This window comes from Lynx rufus, unplaced genomic scaffold (assembly GCF_022079265.1).
Source record: "Lynx rufus isolate CCGP_SWC_20201006 ecotype Redwood Valley unplaced genomic scaffold, mLynRuf1.p SCAF_5, whole genome shotgun sequence".
In the NCBI taxonomy this organism is placed as follows: domain Eukaryota; kingdom Metazoa; phylum Chordata; class Mammalia; order Carnivora; family Felidae; genus Lynx; species Lynx rufus.
In genome coordinates, this window is record NW_025814867.1 from 2368695 (window position 1) to 2386385 (window position 17691).

The 17691-nt window shown below is 55.6% G+C and overlaps 1 protein-coding gene across 1 annotated transcript in view; it reads right to left on the reverse strand.

The window, feature by feature from the left end:
* TRIM71 (tripartite motif containing 71) overlaps window positions 1-14708 on the reverse strand; it is a 63562-nt gene extending 48854 nt beyond the window's left edge. Inside the window, exon 1 of the mRNA XM_047098970.1 lies at window positions 13833-14708. Within this exon, the coding sequence (XP_046954926.1) occupies window positions 13833-14708 (876 nt within the window). The remainder of the gene's footprint in view (window positions 1-13832) is intronic.
* Window positions 14709-17691: the final 2983 nt, after the last annotated feature.

Below are 17691 nucleotides of genomic sequence, written 5' to 3' on the forward strand. Positions count from 1 at the left end.
AAAACCAATTTTTTTTTCCTCAAAGGAAGAGTCTTTGGGAATGGAAGCCAGCAACTGTCAACCTCCAACTGACCTGGCAGGCCCTGGAAAAGCCATGAACTTTCTGGAAGTGTTCACTACCAAGGGCCTAGACTCCAAGGACAAGACAGCAGTCGTCCCCCCATAACCACCCCCTCTGGAAGAACACAGGAAGCCGCCGCTGTGTCATTAAGAATTCTCTCCACTGCATACTCTTTTGGAGTCCCTGAATTTAAAAATCAAATGGAATAAAAAAACTTTTCAAGCACAACAACCTAACCAAAAACACTTCAGCACTTTTACCATGTACCTTATTCACCATGATACCCCAAGTCCCCAGCAATTCTACCTCCCTTTATAGTCATGTAAGGGTCCCCAGAAGGCAACCTCTGTTCTGGTCCTTTGTGTCCTCAAACACCCGGAGAGAGCCAGGCACATGGCAGCCGCTCAAAGAGAAATGTGCTGATTGGATGGAATTCGCTTCCACATTTTCCAAGCAATCCTTGAGGAATCTGCCTCCCAGCAGGCATCTGCTCCTTGGAAAACAATGTGCCCTGACCATTTGCATTGTGGCCCTGAAACAGCAAAGGTTTGAAAGAGAAAAGGAGGGACTATGGGCCTTCGGAGGCTAAAATGCTTCAGGGTGAGGATTTTAGGGAGTTTTACGGCTATCCTGCATCAGCAATAGAGCAGGGCATCAGACACTGCAACCTTCCATCCTTAGAGATTCATTCACATCCAAAGTCCTATGCCTTCCTCTAGTTTCGGTAAATCATCAACATCCATGACCAAAGTAGCAGGCCAAATTCTCCAAAGATTAGCACTAAAAGCTACTGCAGCAGGGGAACTTTCTGGGACGGTAGAAATGTTCTATCTTGATGGTGGTGGTGGTGGGGTATATAAATCTGTCAAGACTCACCAAAACGTGTGCTGACAATGAATGCATTTGTGCCTAAACTGTACCTCAGTGAAGAGGAGTAAATGACTTGTACTGTTTGTTCTACAAGGACATGTCGGGTTTACTATTAGACATAAAAAACAAAGCAGAATGTGGAACCATAACTACAGTATACAAATAAATGACACCTCAAAACACCTGCATCATTTGTGTGATTATGTTAACTAAATGATAGAGTCCTAAAGATAACGTTGCACAGGCATGATGCAACCAGTGATACAATCCAAAGTGTTAAGCAGCAGTGACATCGGAGGGGTGCAATTAACAAGTTATATTTTTTTTAGCCACTTAGGAGGAACAACAGAGTCCATTAAAGAGATCTTTAAGAGATCACCGGTAAAGGAGCCCAAAGCACCACCACTCAACCAATACAAACTGCGAGCCAGTTGGCTTTCACGGGGTAATGGCCTTCATATACCCTCTTCACACTTAGCCAACAGCTACTCTCAGAAAGGTTTTCCACAAATGTGAGGTTCACAGAAGAAATGGGACATAAGACCATTTGCTAACAGGACATTAAGCTCATGGGTGTAGATCCCACCTCATAGGATACACCAAGAATGCGTCCTAGAGTGAGATTAGAGACACAAAATGTAAACAAAGTAAAAGACTATCGCCAACCACACAAAAATGTAAAATGTCTACCGAGCTAAATAAACAGGGACTCAGGGACTCGGAGAAATCCTCTGCATACAGCTAATACTCAGTATTTATCCAAAATGCCAACAAATTGATTTTCTTGAAACCCAGGAGAGATAGGCCCCGGACCCAAGGCAATCCAAAGAGGAAACACAAATGGCCAATAAGCATATGAAAAGCCGCTCGCCTCTCGGCAATCGCGGAAATGCAAAGTACCTGAGGAGGAGCCATTTCTCTCCCATTAGATTGATGGCCTTGGACGGTGGGGTGGGAAGGAAATGGGACTGGTGGGAGGCAGGATCTCAGGAGCAAATTAACATTTCAAATACACCTCTCACGGTGGGAGCAATTCCTTGGCTGGGGGTGGAGGGGGTCTTCCCTTTAGAAGCCACAGGGACTGGAGGATGTTCCTGTTGAATGCATTGGCCAAATGTAGAGAAAAATCCAAGTAAGAGGACAGCTACATAAATTCCACACCATGAACACCAAGTTCAGAGCACTGATGACCGCTAGTCAGTACAGGAAAACGTGCACAAGTTTTTAAGACTACATTCCTATAGGCGCGCGCGCGCGTGTGTTCAAAAGTTTGGAAGAAAATGCACAGAAATCCAGGTCATACACTTGAGAAAGAAGTAGGAGTGGGCACACACCTAAAACAATTTTTACACACAAATCACAAAGGTATTTATGTTCTTCTACAGTTCTATCAGAATTAGAGTTAACCAGTCCAGACTGTTCCTGGGAACAGAATACAAGGTAGCCCTGAGGAAAATTTCAAATCTCAATTTTCCATTCATCCAGCAACTACAGGCTGACGATGGTAAAGGAGGAAGGAATGAAAAGGTCACAGTCTCACACGCATATCCATATTCGGAAAAATTACAGCCTCAAGTGACAAGTGCTGTGAAGTTAAAAAAAAAAACAACAAAAAACAAATTTTGTTTTTCAGGGGTGCCTGAAACCCAGTGCCTTAACCCCGTGGGTTAAGCGTCCGGCTTCGTCTCAGGGCACGATCTCACGGGTTTGTGAGTTGGAGCCCCGGAGTCAGGCTCCCTGCTGTCAGCCCAGAGCCCACGCTTCGGATCTTCCGTTCCCCCCCTCTCTGCCCCTCCCCCGCTCCTGCTCTCTCAAAAATACATAAAGCATTTAAAACACATTGGTTTTTAAATTTAAAAAAAGTCAATGTTGTTTAAAAAAAATTTTAAAAACCCTGTTATCTCCCCTCTTCCCTTGTAACCCATCAAGCGTCTGCAAATGTTCCACGGTTTTTATTAATACGCACGCGTTCACTCGGTTCCTGGTTTTCGTTCACTGGGGGCAAACCGGTCTGCCTCCAGCACCAGGAGCTGGGGAGGAGCTCACGCAGTGAGGACCCTTCCAGGGCTGCCTGCGAGTCAAGGAACTGAACTGAGAAGGGCCTGGCAGGCAGGACAGGGACCTACAGGCTGGCTTTGTAGACTTTTGTTTTCTTAATCTGCTGGAGGGCTTTACCTCAGACTTTCTGCGACCCCACACACAACACCCCTCTCCTCTCCACCGTGAGGCACAGGAGAAAACTGTCACAGGCCCCCAATGGGGACCCAAGAGCCTGAAACCCAATCTCTTCCCAAACCAGGGTCGAACATCCGCCCCTCATCTTCATAATTGGATCTTTGCACATGGTTTCTTAATTTTATTCCCACTTATTTGTTGCTTTTCATACTTTTTTTGGGGGGGGGGGAGAACTGGTTTTGCATACACACACACACACACACACACACACACACACACACACGCCCTTGGAAACAAACTCCATGGGGCTGGAACCAACAGGCCCGATGAACTGGGCAGACTGTCACTCAATTCAAATTTTGTGCTTGGTTTTGCAGCAGACCTTACACAGTCGACAGTGGGTTCAGCACCGACAGGAAGGCTAGAAACACCAAATATGAACGCCACCCTTCCTTGAGAGGAATCCTGCTTTCAAACTTCAAACCTGAAGCAGAACTTTCAGTCTGACGTGCCCAAATATTCGTACCGCCTTTCTTCCCACGTATTTGTAGGTTTCCAACACTGACATATATAATTAGCAATGTTAGCGTACGATTTCCTTGGTTAGCAAACAACCAACAGTAAAGCACAGAAGCGGCCCCGTGTATTTACTGCGCTGTAACACTTAGGGAGGAAACCGTCACAAATCAGTAGCTGTCGTGGCAAGTCCCAAACGTTGTCTAGAATTAAGCACCATCTCTTGTTAGGACAGATATTGTCGTCCCTTCAGGATTGGTTTCCAGTTACCAACAAGAATAAACCCTAACACAAAAAACCCTTTTCCCCCCCTAACTAACCTTCAGTTTGAAAGTGGGGATTCCTAAACCTTACTCCTTCCATACGACATGGGGATTCGCCCCAAGATTCCCTCAAAGCTCCGGATACTGAAGTTGGTTCATAGCCGACTAGAGCTATGATTTTTTTATTTGCTCCCATGTGGCTTCTTAAAACATTCCAATTACATTGGTAAAATAAACGTTCCTTTTAGAGTATTCCTCTGAATCCCCGAAAGCTCTGATAAAGCCAACGAAAACCACAGGAAATAAAAACCAGGGGGGACGGGGGTACCGGCTTCCAGTTGTGGGATGAAGGCCATCACGGGGAGGGAGGGCACAGCACCAGAGCTCAGCCCGTGGTACGTGACCGTGTCCCGTGGTGCCAGACGGCAGCTACACTTTCGAGGAGCACGAGGACGCACACGCGTCCAATTGCTATGCTGTCCTCCTGAAACTAACGGAACGTTGTGCTCACCGTACTTACGCTTCCAAATGTCTTCACCTTGTATGTTCAAGCCACACTCTAATTTTTCACCAGAAGATACTTCATTTGATTCTCAAAGAGGCCAGCCCCAAGTCACCATCCCTGCAGAGCAATGGGGAAACTGAGGCTCGAAGGCACACAAGGTCACCGACAAACCGGCTGGATCAGAAGGGGCACTGGGTGGGTGGCTCAGTCGGCTGGGCTCAGGTCCCCATCTCACAGCTGGTGGGTTCGAGCCCACGTCGGGCTCCGTGCCGACAGCTCAGAGCCTGGAACCTGCTTTGGATTCTGGGTCTCCTGGTCTCTTTCTGCCCCTCCCCCACTCACGCTCTGTCTCTTAAGAATAAATAAATATTATGAAAAATTTTAACCCAAAACAACAACAACAACAACAACAACAACAACAACAACAACAACAACGGGAGACCAGGGCCAGACGGACCTCCACCAGTCAAGGTAGCGCCGCACGTGTTCCAGGCAGGAAATGTCCGAAAACAGGAAACCGAGAGCCCCTCGGCTGGAGAGCGCATGCAGTGCGCTTGCTACCCTACAGGGGAAAAGTGCTCAGCCATAAAGAGGGAGGAACCCGGGGAACCGCGGCACGCGGACAGTCCGCACCGTGCCAAGTGCAAACACCGTGCTGGAGAAAGTCTTCGACTCCGCGTCACTCTGTTTTCTGACAAGAGAGACAAAACCACGGGCCTGTGTCGTCTGAGGCTGGAGGGAGGAGGCATTCTGGAAGTGATGAAACCATTCTGTATGTTGACTGCGCTAGTTTTCACACACTGTGTAATCTTTCTTTTTTTCCTAATGTTTACACGCTACATCATCATCATCAAAATGGGAAAGAAATGTACACCGACAAAAGGTGAATTTTGCAATATGTGAATTATGCCAGTGAACAAACACAAATACCGAAAACCAAAACCAGAAAATCACCAGCCTAGAAGTGAGGCGTTCCTTCCTTTGCCTTCACTCCGAGGTGACAGGGCACAAACCCAGGCACAAACTCTGCACAGATTGGCATGAATTGCAGACAAAGGGAGGTGGGGGGGTGGAAGGACGTCTTCAAGGCTGAGGAGAGGGAGGAGGCTCAGGGAAAGGGGGAGATCCTTCCCACAGCTTGTCCTGAGCCTCCCCCCTCAGTCAAGATTATAACCGCGACGGGCTACAAAGTCCATCGATCAATCAATCACCGCGATGGGCTGAGTAGTCTGGTTCACACTGGGGAGACACCCAGGAGCCATCCACGGGTGCCCTGTCCGTGTACCAGGAGCAGCCCCGCTTGGGGCCAGAACCAAGGCAAGGCCACGGGGGAGGCCGGGAATCCCTCGTTGCCAAAGTAGCTGCCATCAACCCCATGAGGAAGGGGACTGGGGGCTATTTTGCTGCTTCTCCAGGGCCTCTTACCTTCCCAAATCACAGAAGCTCTCTGCGCGCACTTCACTTTTATTTAAGCTGTGCGATGACACCGAGTGCGACGGCCCGACCGGGTGTGGGAGCGACACCAGCAGTGTCTCCTGATGGGCACAACACCAGTGGGAGAGCCGGAGGCCGGCCGGGCGGGGGGCGCCTGCGGATGGTGCGGCCTGCTGGCAGGGGTCAGCGGCTGGGTGGACACAACACTCCCTGCAGGACAGCAGCTAACCTGGAGCCCATTCTGGTTCCCACCAGCACGCGTCCGCCCCGGACTTCCAAGGAAAGTTTCAACGGAACCAGCCGGCTGGAGCCACCACAGGCCATGGCCCGTTGCGATGCCAGCTTTCCGGCTGAGTCGCTGTTGTCTCCCGCCTCACACCAAACTCCGGGTGCCCCCTCCCCGCCGTGATTTTTGGAGGGAGGAGGGAAGCGGGGACTGAGCAAACCGCACCTGGGTCCCGGCGGGACTCCGACAACGGGGGAAACCGAGGGAGAAAGGACGGGACTGTCTGCTTCTGGGTAACAGCGTCAGACTTTGACTTCTTGGCCCCAGAAGGCACCGGGACAGCACCTCCCGCGGCCTGCAGTTTCTTTCTTTTTTTTTTTTTAATTTTTTTTTTTTTTGGTAACGTTTATTTATTTTTGAGACAGAGCATGAACAGGGGAGGGGCAGAGAGAGGGAGACACAGAACGCGAAACAGGCTCCAGGCTCTGAGCTGTCAGCACAGAGCCCGACGCGAGGCCCGAACTCACGCGAGATCACGACCTGAGCCGAAGTCGGACGCTTAACCCACCAAGCCACCCAGGCGCCCCCCGCAGCCTGCAGTTTCGTAACAGTGGAGGGAACAGCTGCACCATCCCGGCCCGAAAGACCCCCCGTGGGGACCTACGACTAGGACGTCCATGTTTCTGCTCCACACTTGTCCACACGTTCTCGTGGCTGCAGGCCACAGAGGATCCTAAGAGACCAGTGTCTCCCAAAGAGCCAGAGGGCCCAGACCCAAGCGTGTGGAGGGTCTGAATGGGGATTGCTGTTGCCACCTGTCTACACCTGCGAAGCAGGCGTCAGAAGCATCCTTAGCTGCAAAATCTGAGCGTGGAGAGTTTTCATTCTACTTTTGAGGCTCTTGATCTTCATGTCATGAGTTTGAGTCCCATGTTAGGTACAGAGATTACCTAAATAAAGTTTTAAAAAAATAAGCATTTTAAAGTAATTTCCACACCCAACGTGGGGCTCAAGTTCACAATCCTGAAGTCACGTGCTCCTGAGTCAGCCAAGCGCCCCCTAGGTGTGTCCATTTTTTTTTAATTTTTTAAATTTTATTTTATGTTGAGAGAGAGAGAGAGAGATGATGAATGAGTGGGAGAAGGGCAGAGAGAGGGGGACAGAGGATCTGAAGCGGGCTCTGTGCTGACAGCATTGAGCCCGACGTGGGGCTAGAAGTCACAGAACCGTGAGATCATGACCTGAGCCACCCCGCCGCCCCATGTCAACTTTTTAATACACACCGTTTTCATAATTATCCTAATTGGTCAAAGAGTATGAAAGAAGTGCCCCCAACCCACGGACATTTCAAGAAAAACTCTTTTAACTGCAAATGGTTCAGTCCTAAAGGAAAAGGCTGGCCAAACTTAACTTCCCCGAAGTAACAACTAAAGGATACAGTTGCGGACCTGGGTTCAGGAAGGCAAGGGAGCGACTGTCTTGTTCCCTGGGTTTCTCACCAGCTTGGGGCCCCTCCAACTTCGCAAGGTATCAGAGCCACAAGAGAGCGCCTTCAGGCTTCACAACTGACCCCGGCCCGCTTACTCTCTCGTGTGTGCACGGCTCTGCTTTGTTCATATTCCATCAATCTTGACAGTGTATGCTACTCTGCAGAAGCGTGTCTGGAGAAATCACAGTCGAGAACTATCCCCTTTCTCGTGACCAAGCCCAGGACTTAGAACTTCATCTGTTAATCTAGCACTGCGAGCAATAACTTTATCGCCAAAGACTGCCCCACCTCCTTAGGGCATCCGTGCGGAAGAAAAAATGCTTCTGAACAAATTACAACTGGCTGCCAATGTTGTGGCCTGTTGGTCATTAAACTGGGATGACAGATTTATTTAAAAAAGAACTCATGTGGTAGGATCTGACGTTCTGGTAAGGAACGGAGATCAGCAGAAACTCCACATTTCGGAGGACAAAGTAAAATACCGGCCAGAAGTCTGCAGATTACGCATGGATCTCCCCAAATCGCACCCAGGTTGGAATGGGAACGGAAACCCAGGAGTTGGGGTCTGCAAGCATTTCACCGCACTCTGCCTTTAGACCCAACGACAAGCAAACTATGTGACGCGTACAGGGGGGTGGGGGCGGGGTGCCTGGGTGGCTCAAATGGTTACAGCGTCCGGCTTCCACTCGGGTCCCAATATCGTGGTCTGAGTTCAAGTCCCGCGTCAGGCTCTGGGCTGGCAGCCCAGAGCCTGGCGCCCGCTTCGGATTCTGGGTCTCCCCCTCTCTCTGCCCCTCCCTACTCACTCTCTCTCTCTCTCTCTCAACATACATCAAAACAATTTTTTTTAAATGAGGGAAGCGGGGCGCCTGGGTGGCTCAGTCGGTTAAGCGTCCGACTTTGGCTCAGGTCATGATCTCGCGGTCCGTGAGTTCGAGCCCTGCGTCGGGCTCTGTGCGGACAGCTCGGAGCCTGGAGCCGGCTTCGGATTCTGTGTCTCCCTCTCTCTTTGACCCTCCCCCGTTCATGCTCCTCTGTCTCTCTCTGTCTCAAAATAAATAAAAACATTAAAAATTTTTTTTAAAATGAGGGAAGCTGGGGATGGTATATGAAGGAAGGAATTACAGTGGAACAAGGTTTGAGGCAAACAGTTTCCGACGTAAACAGCCACGGGCATTCAACCCCCATCCCTCCTGATTTTTCCGGAGTCTCGTCAGTCAAAATAGTCAATCTGGTTTCAGTCAGCTCAGTTTGTGGGTATAGACAAGACCTCAAAGGGAAAGGAGTAATTTAGTACTGAACAAGCATGAGGTCACATGGACCGAAGAGGAAAGATGGACCAAGCTTCCTCTTGCAAATCACGGTGCGTGACAGGTCAGGCCAAGGGGGACGGGGGCCTGCGCCGGGCGGCCATCTTGCTCCCTCTCAGCAACTGAAATTCTTCACCAGTATCTTGCCTTCTTCCCAAGTGAGAGAAGGCTGGCCACGACCGCGTCACTGGCTGGGCCAAGCCTCTAGCTCTTTGTTAGTGTTTGGGGGGAGGGAACACTGGACCGCCTGCATGGTAGGACGCTTCCCAACCTTTGCCTGTCACGAAGAATGACACCAAAATGGTCCTTTATTCACGAAGAATGAATACATCTGAAACAAACCCCGCCCTGCGTGAGGAACAGAGATAGGGACGTGGCAAGACTAAGCAGAGTTGGCACCAGAGGAAGGAAAATTGGGGAGGGAGGGGTGACATTTTAGAGGATCAGAACTGTCAAATTTCGCTTCAATCGGGAAAACTTACGAATCCTTTTCTCTCCTGGCAAAGTACCTCAACCAACAAAAAGCACTTCAGCCGTCTCACGTCTGTATGTACGATGTTGATAAAATAAAAAAACAAAAAGCCAAACAAAATGCTCGAAACTTCACATGCGAGGACAGAGTGATTCCCATTTTAAGGCGTGCTTTGAGACACTGCGTGTCCATGTTGGTTTTAGCGTCCTCCAATTTAACAGAGCTCCCTAAAAATAGCATTTATAAGTAGCTACGACAGGAGGGAGAATCAGGGTGGAAAAAGGGAAATTCTACGCCTCCAACACTCTCCACATTTCTTTATTCCATGTCCTAGTAATTAACTGGGAAACAACTGAAGCAAAGAGTGTTTACTGGCATCACTTGAGAACTGCAGGGAGGCAGAGAGCTCGTCTTCCTCCCCAAGCATCTCCAGGCTTCCAAAATACGTATTTCCTAGCACTGGAAAGAAAAGTTTTGCAGACCGGAACAAGCCTATGTCACCCTAAACCCAGTGTCGTTTGCTCTGTAGGAAGAAACGTCAGTCACAGAAGATCTCTAGAGTGCCCACGCCATCACAGTCTCCACGATTACTGGCGCACTTTAGACGAGGCTATGCCTGTATGGCCACCTCAGGAGCACAGGCTTGCCAAACCAGCCATGGCCCGAGTCCCCGGGATCCGCGTTGCTAAAATCCATCCCCAGGCACTTTGATGGAAGGAAGGCCCGGCACATTCCTCGGCTCCATTCCTCCTGTGACTTTTTAAAAAGCCCAAGGTTACATTCAAGGCTAAGGAATTAAGAGATCAATAATGAGCATTTCTCGCCCATATATTTTCGTCAAGCATTTTTCTGTTTAATTCGAGAGACTTCAACCTTCAGGAATCTACCTGGTGAACTGGATTCAAAGTGGCAAGTGCCAATCATTTCCAAGGAATGTATGGAAAGCTAGGTTGTTTGGGCAAATGGGGGAGATACGTGCATTAAGCAGACACACATCCGCCAAATCCTGCAGAGCAGGTGGACGATGGGTGCACAAACACTAGAATGCACATTTCTTTTTGCGGTTTTCCTCCCGCCCTGAACAAAGTGTCCCGGATATACATTTCATAACTTACACAGCTCGCACATACAGTTTCAGGGGTGCATGCCTGAAGGAGCTTAGGCTCCGGGAATGTAGGGTATATTGGGACCAGTACTGGTAATATCCCCGTTCACCATGACTCAGTCAAAGTAAGATACAAGACAAGAATCCATTCCTCAAAGCGGAATGAGGCTGACTTCTGGAGAGTAGTTTCCTGGGGAGAAAAAGAGCTCCCCCAGCCTCGGATGGATGGGTCCACATACAGGATCCCACTGGACTGGAATTCTAGAATTTATACTGATAGGAAGCTGCCGGGGGTTTTTTTGTCGTTGTTGTTCGGTTGGTTTTTTTAGGTCCAAGGCCAACTGTATCAGCACCCGCACCCCATCTTCCATGCCGGAGACGGGAAGATCGACACCCGCCCGCCCGGCCTAACTGGGAACAACACTGCCCTGGTCGGTTGGCTGAGCTGCAATGTTTCCCGCGGCTCAAGATGGCAACCGCGTCCCCGCCACGTCCCCACCCCGCTAGTGACAGGGCCTCTCCTGGGGACGAACACGCTCGGATCCCACGCTGCTTCCCGCCAGTTACCGGGTGCCGACGCGCCCCAGCCGCCCCCACCCCCGAGCTCTGAGCCGCCCGCGTGGCCTCCAGCCGCCAAGGGCTCATCTCCCACACGACAGCACCACGACCAGGGCAACCGCGGGGCGCGCCCAACTCCTACACGCTGCGCCCAAAATGCGCGCGCCCCGACTCTCCAGGCTGCCTTCTCGGTGCCCGCGGGGACAGGAGCGGCCGCTGCGCCGCCGCCGCCTCCAGGGCTCCCGCCGTGCTGACACCGCCGGCCACTCGGCCGGCCGGGCCTGGCCGCCCCTTGGGCCTGGCGCCTGCAGGCCTCTGAACTCACCACTGGGACACCAAGCTACGGTGTTAAACGAGCCACAATTCCTTTATCGTCTTGTTGCTACATCCAATTATCTTCTTTGAGGTTTTACAGGTACATTTTAAGCCAAGTTCTAGAAACCTTGCCTACCCTAAGGAGGGTACCCTGGGAGGGGGGTGGAGCGGAGGGTGCTTAAGGAAAGCCCCGCGGGCCAGACCCTACTGGCCGCCTCCACGTCCCCAGGCGCCCAAAGCACCTTCCCGGACATAAAAGCCGGGAGAGGCCGGGGTCCCAGCCTCCTTCCCGAGGCCAGGCAGCACCACTGGAAGGCAGGGGGCTCCCTGGACTGTTTGACCGGGCCTGACACAGAGGGCAATGGGCAAGAACTCGAGGGTCAGACCCCTGCACGAGCCTGGTGCTTTCTCTCCTAACACTCTGGCCCGCCGTTCACAGCACTGGTCTGTCACCTTTAAGCCCACACTTCCCAGCATCCTAAACGCAGAGACGACCGAAGGTCTAAGCATTCCTGTCCAAGACACCTTCTGTAAATGAAACCGGAGGGGACACAACTCCCCAAACGGAGAAAGCTTCCTGCTTCTAAAGAGCAGTTTGACGAGGGAATCCATTAATGCTTTGCCAAACTTGAGCCTAGTGTTGCACAACTTACAGAGCGCATCTTCAGGGCATCCCGGAGAACCACCAGGGCGAGGGGACACCTCACACCCGCCCACACCGTTTCAACAGTGGTATAATTTTAAAAGTGTATAAACCTTTTACAAGTCTGCCCACACGGAGCATCTTTCTGCCTTGGCCTAAGTAAAACGAGTGTAGATCTTTAACTGGGAACATAAACAAAACCTGACGTCTAAGCTCAGCTGCTGGGAGGGAGAATTCAACCAGCGCCCCCGAACCCCCAGGAGGGAGACTGTGGCAGATTCCAGACGCTCTCCCCCCCCCCCCCCCATGGATCCTAATCTTCAAGTGATTTGACTCCATCTTTTCATTCCGGGGCTTCAAGATCGGTATTTAGCTCAATCATTCATTTTCCTAAACGTGGAAGAGCATTCCCCGAATGTGGAAACTTGTAAGGTGCCTACCCGACGCTCAAAAATGAAGGAAAAGAATGCCCCCTAGCTTAATATCTGGAAGGAAACTTAAAATGCGGCGCCTACAGCCAGTAGATTACAATTTGGACTTTTTTCCAATAGGAGACGCCGGCTTAAGGCCATCAGGCAATAGCTCCGCCCTCGTCCCCAAATAACAGGTTAGGAGTGGAGGAGGCGGCACACTGCGCAAGCCTCGGCCCCGCTCGGTCCCGGCACTCGCGCTCCTGGTCTCCAAAGCCTCCGCCGTCTCCCGCTTGCTTCCCCTGCCAGGCAGGACCCTCGCCACCACACACACCACATCTCACGGGTTTGCAGGCGGACGGCGGCTTAAGTTACCGACCCTCCCGGCGGGGCCCGCTCCTCAAAGACTTTAGTCCCTTCCTCTGACGGGCCAAGGTGTAAGCGGAAGGCCTCACACAGTGCGGAAAGTAAGCGAGCGAGGTTCAGTCGACGGCCAAACGAGCGAAATCCAACCCAAAGCCTGCACCGCAGTCCTCGGACTCTGCGCCGAGGCCCCAGGTTCGCGCCGCGGCAGGGGGCTCCGGTTTTTCTCGAAGGGAAGTCCAGCCCGCGGCGCAGCGGGGTGGGGGCGCCTCCCCCCTCCGGGAAACCAATTCCCACACGGATCGCGGTCGGGGCAGGCGGGGGCGGCCCGAGGGACTGTCGTGCCAGCTCGGTGACGCCCGTGGGCAAGGCCCCCCGACTCCCCCCACTCACAGGCGCGCACGTGCAAACCGGGTCCCCGCGGGCACACGCGCTGCCGACTCACAGCCGTGCGTGTCCGGGCTCACACCCCAGTCCAAGGCCAGTCTGCCAGTCCGACAAGCAGGGACGCGAAAACGCGCTGACGGAGGGGCCTCACGACCCCGGGAGGGGGAGGGGGGGCTGTGCTGTGCCTGCACCAGAGACCGCGTCTACACAGTCACACACACCTTCCATCCCGCGTCCTAACAGTACACACGTGTTGTCAAACAGAAATGAGGAAGTCAAAGCCCCTAAGGGGGGAGTGTTCTCAGACCTCGGGGACCATCCAGGTAAGGGGGAGGGGGGGGTTCGCACATGCAAGACAGCTGTATACACATGCGCGCGCGCGCGCACACACACACACACACACATACACACACACACACGGGAGGCTACGGCGGCCACGACCCGCCACTGCACCAAACGAGACACGGAGAAGAGGGGACTCCGCGCCTTCCGGGGTCCCTCGCAGCAAGCGCACTGAGGCCAGACCTCGCCGCCACGCACGCTTCCCGGGTAACGACCTCCTCGGCGCCGACGACCGCCGCGTCGTCAGGGGAAAGACACGGGAGCCGGAGAGGACCCCCACCACCCCGCTCCCTTCGCGTGGGGACTGGGGGCGGAGGTCCTCGGGGGGGCGCGAGCCCCCGCACCCCCCTCGCCCCCCCCCCGCCGCCGCCGCCCCCCGCGCACTCACCTCGTCGTCGTGGTGCTGGCAGAAGCCCAGGCGCTCCGGAAACACGGACAGGATGGAGAAGGGCGCGCCGGGGAAGGGCGGCCCGAGCCCGAGCTGCTGCGCGGCAGCGGCGGCGGCGGCGGCGGCGGCGGGACCCGGCGGGCCGCGCTCGATGTAGTGGTCCTTGGTGAGGCGCACGCGCTGGTGCGCGCGGACGCAGTTGTCGCACAGGTGCTCCTGGCAGTCCAGGCAGCGCGACGAGGCCGCGTTGCCCTCGTCGCACGAGCTGCAGCCGTGCGGCCGGCGCAGCAGCAGCGCGGACGGGGAGGCGGCCGGGGCGCCGGGCGCGGAGCGGGGCGGCGCGGGCGGCGGCGGCGCGGGCGGGAGCGGCGGCGGGGCCGAGGCGGGCGCGCGCGGGTGCGCGTGGTGCGCGTGGTGCCGGTGGTTGCTGTGGCCGCCCGCGCCCGCCGGGGCCCCGGCGCGCCCGTTCTTGGGCTGCGGCTCGTCGGCCGTGGCCACCACGGCGTCGAGCAGGTTGCTGAGGAGGAAGGCGGACGAGGGCAGCGCGTCCATGCCCGCCGCCTCGGCCAGCACGACTTTCTGGTCGCACACGGGGCAGCGCAGCTTGAGGGGCTCCCCGGGCGCGCCGCCGCCGCCGCCGCCGGCCGCCGGCAGCCGGTGCGCCTCGAGGCACGGGCGGCAGAAGGCGTGCAGGCAGGGCAGGACGTGCAGGCGGCGCGCCGCGGCCCCCGGGCCCCCGCCGCCGCCGCCCGACGACGTGGACGTCTGCGAGGACGACGACGACGCGGACGAGCCGGAGGAGAGCGGCGCCGGCGAGCCGCACATCTCCTTGCACAGCAGGCAGATCTGGAAGTCGGTCTCGGGGAACGAAGCCATTTGCAGGCCGGCTCGGAGGCGGGAGGAGGCCGGAGAGGAAGAGGAGGAGGAGGAGGAGGAGGAGGAGGAGGGGAGGAGAGCACCGCCGAGGCGGGTGGGGGAGCCGCCGACTCACTCAGAAACGCGCATCGAGCGGGCCTGCGAGCCAGGAGCCGGCCCCGGGGCGGCTCGGCGCGCCCCGCTTCGCCGCGTCCCGCCCGCGCGCCGCCGGCCCCGACGCTGCGGGCATCAAACGCCGCTGCCCGGAGGCGACACGGATTCCTGCCGGAGGACGCGAGGCTGCGTTGCCTTCAGGAGCGGGAGCGCCGAACAAGTCCCGACACGCGAGGGGCGAGCGGGGGCGGGGAGGTCAGAGGGCTCGCTGGAGCAGCCGAAGCGCGGTTCTCGCCGGCCCCGGGGAGAGGCGCCCCCCCCCCCCCCCCGCCAAGGTGGAGTCCGCTGTGCAATCCGGGTCCCGACGGGGTGAAGCGGCGTTCGGCTCCGCGAGCGTTTGGTGCGTTGCTTTTCCTCCAACAGATTTAGTTCGTCTCTTCCCGGGAGAGGAAAGCCCCCCACCCTAGCCAAGGCGGCAGCGGCGCGACGCCCAGCCCGTGTGCCCCCGCGCGACGCCGGCCGCCCCGCCGCATGACGCGGCGGCCCGGGGCTCCTGGGTGGCCCGGCGTGCGGCGCTCGGGGCTGGCGCACGGCCGGGCGCGGCCTCCCCTGCCGGGCGGTCGGCCCCGCCGCAGCTGCAGCTAGTGGGGGCCCGGCCGCGGCCGCACGCGGGTAGTACGCACGCGCGCCCCACGCGCCTCGGTTCTCCCGCGCGCCCGCCTGGCCCGGCCGCGGCTGCCGGCGCTTAACACGCACGCGCGCCCCACGCGGCCCGGGGCCCTCGCGCCCCCGCCTCGCCGGGCCTTGGCGCCTCCCGCGCGCGCTCCTTCCCCTCCGGGTTAGCCGCGCTGCAGCGCGGGGCCGCAGGTCCCCGCGGGCCGGCCTGAATTATTCATCGGCAGGAAGATATTAGATGTACCCGCTGCCCGCTCCGCGCGAGCCGTCGTGCAATGCTATCCGAGCTCCGCGCGCGCCCCGCGCCCCTCCTCCTCACGTCCGTCCTCTCTGAAACCTTGGCAGCGAAGGGGGATCACATTTCCTTTGTCATCGGGCCATTTCGCCCTCGCCTTGGTCCCCCCTCCGATCCCGAGCCGCGGGGACGCAGCTTCCTCCGGGGCGCGCAGGAATCAGTGGAGCCGGCAGCAGCCAGGCGCGGTGAGCTCGGGAGCCGCGTGGCCCACGCCGCCGGCCCGCGTCATCTTCTCTCGGAGCCCCCGAGCGGGACTCGGGTGGCCTCGGCCGCGCCGCGCCTACTGGCCCTTGCTCGCGCCGTGCGCCCTGGCCTCCCGGGGCTGTGCACAACTCCCCTCCCCAATTCGGCCTGAGTGCGTGCACGCGCGCGCGTGCCCCCTCTTTCTCTGCTTTGCCGCCTCTTCCTCCTTCTCCTTCTCCTCTGCTCTCGGTACGCCGGTTATTGGGACTGATCGGAATTCGGAATCCTTTTAATCTCCAAAGGAGCAAACTCACTTCCGCCCGAGTGCTGGGAGGGGGCTGGGGGAGGGGACACAGGGGAGGGGGTTCCAGGCAAACAGGAAACATTAGCCCTCTCGGCACGGCTCGCTTTTGTGTGCTCCCTCCCTCCTCCCTCCGACCTCCTCCCTTCTCCAGGCCGCTGGGGAGATGAACGCCCCCGGGCTTCGGTGTGACGACCTTTGAAACCTTCCGAGCGAGGAGCGGAGAGCGACTCTTCCGTTTATTTAAAAAAGAAAAGATTTCATTTTGAATCCTGGTTCTGCCGAGGCCGAGATCCACTGCCAGCGAGGTCTGGGTTTACCCCCCCCCCGCCCCCGACACACACGCACACGCACACTTTTTTTTTTCCTTTTACGTTTTCTCAAGGACTCTGCGTATGATCCCCAAACACACACTTGTGTGTACTACTGGATGCGTGGAATTTAACGAATCTTGAATTCTGATCTGCGGACGAGTCAGTTTCCTTTGAGTTTAATGGGGGGTGGGGGGCAGAGGCAGCGGTTCAGGGGAGGCTGCCTGGGGACGGCCCCGCGGCCATCTGGGTGGTTCCTCCGGCTGCCTGGGCAGTTCTGGGAGAGGAACTTGCTCGGCCCTGGAGAGAGGCTGGCTTAGAAGAGCACGGAAGGCCACATACCAGGGTCTAGAGGGCGTCTGGTCTGAAGGCCAACGGGTGAACAACTGTCCCCATCTTAACACGTCGCGTTGGTGACATCTTGGGCCCTACCGGTACGGGCAACTACCTGGATGAATCTCGAAAACGTCATGTTAGGAGAAGGAAGCCAAACACAAAAGAGTTCATACTGTGCGAGTCCATTCACAGGAAATTCTAGAACGTGCAAAACTAAGCTGTGGGGATAGGACCAGTACCCTTGGGGATAAGGGATTTGGACTGGGAAGGGGGGAGGATGGAACCTTCTGCAGTAAGGAAATAGAAATATACTGGTGTATACATTGGTCCAAACTTGTCAGTCTGCCATTTAAGATCTGCTCAAGATTTCAGTGTTTGTAAATTGTACTTCAATAAGAAGAAAAAAAAATAACTTGGTGTTCAGCCTCAATAACCAAAATGATGAAGAAGGAAAAAAAAAAACAAAACACAACTATGTAAACATCCCCAGCTCCTCTGAGTTGGTTCATCAGAATTCAGGTGGTTTTCCAGGGAAAAATCAACCTGGAAAGAGCTCTCCAATCAACCCAGCTGAACAAATGTGCTTGAAGGCCTCAGGCTGCAGAAACCGCTCCCTCACAGGACAGATTCTTCCTGCGGCCCAAGTACTGTCCTGAGATGGAAGGAGCTTCAAGGGAGAAGAGCCTCGCAGCCCCACAGGAAAGGCCCGGGTCCTCAGCTGCTCTTAGGAGCGCTCACCTCAGCCCCTGGAGTGAATCCGGGCTCAGTGCACACTCACTGGGATGTGTG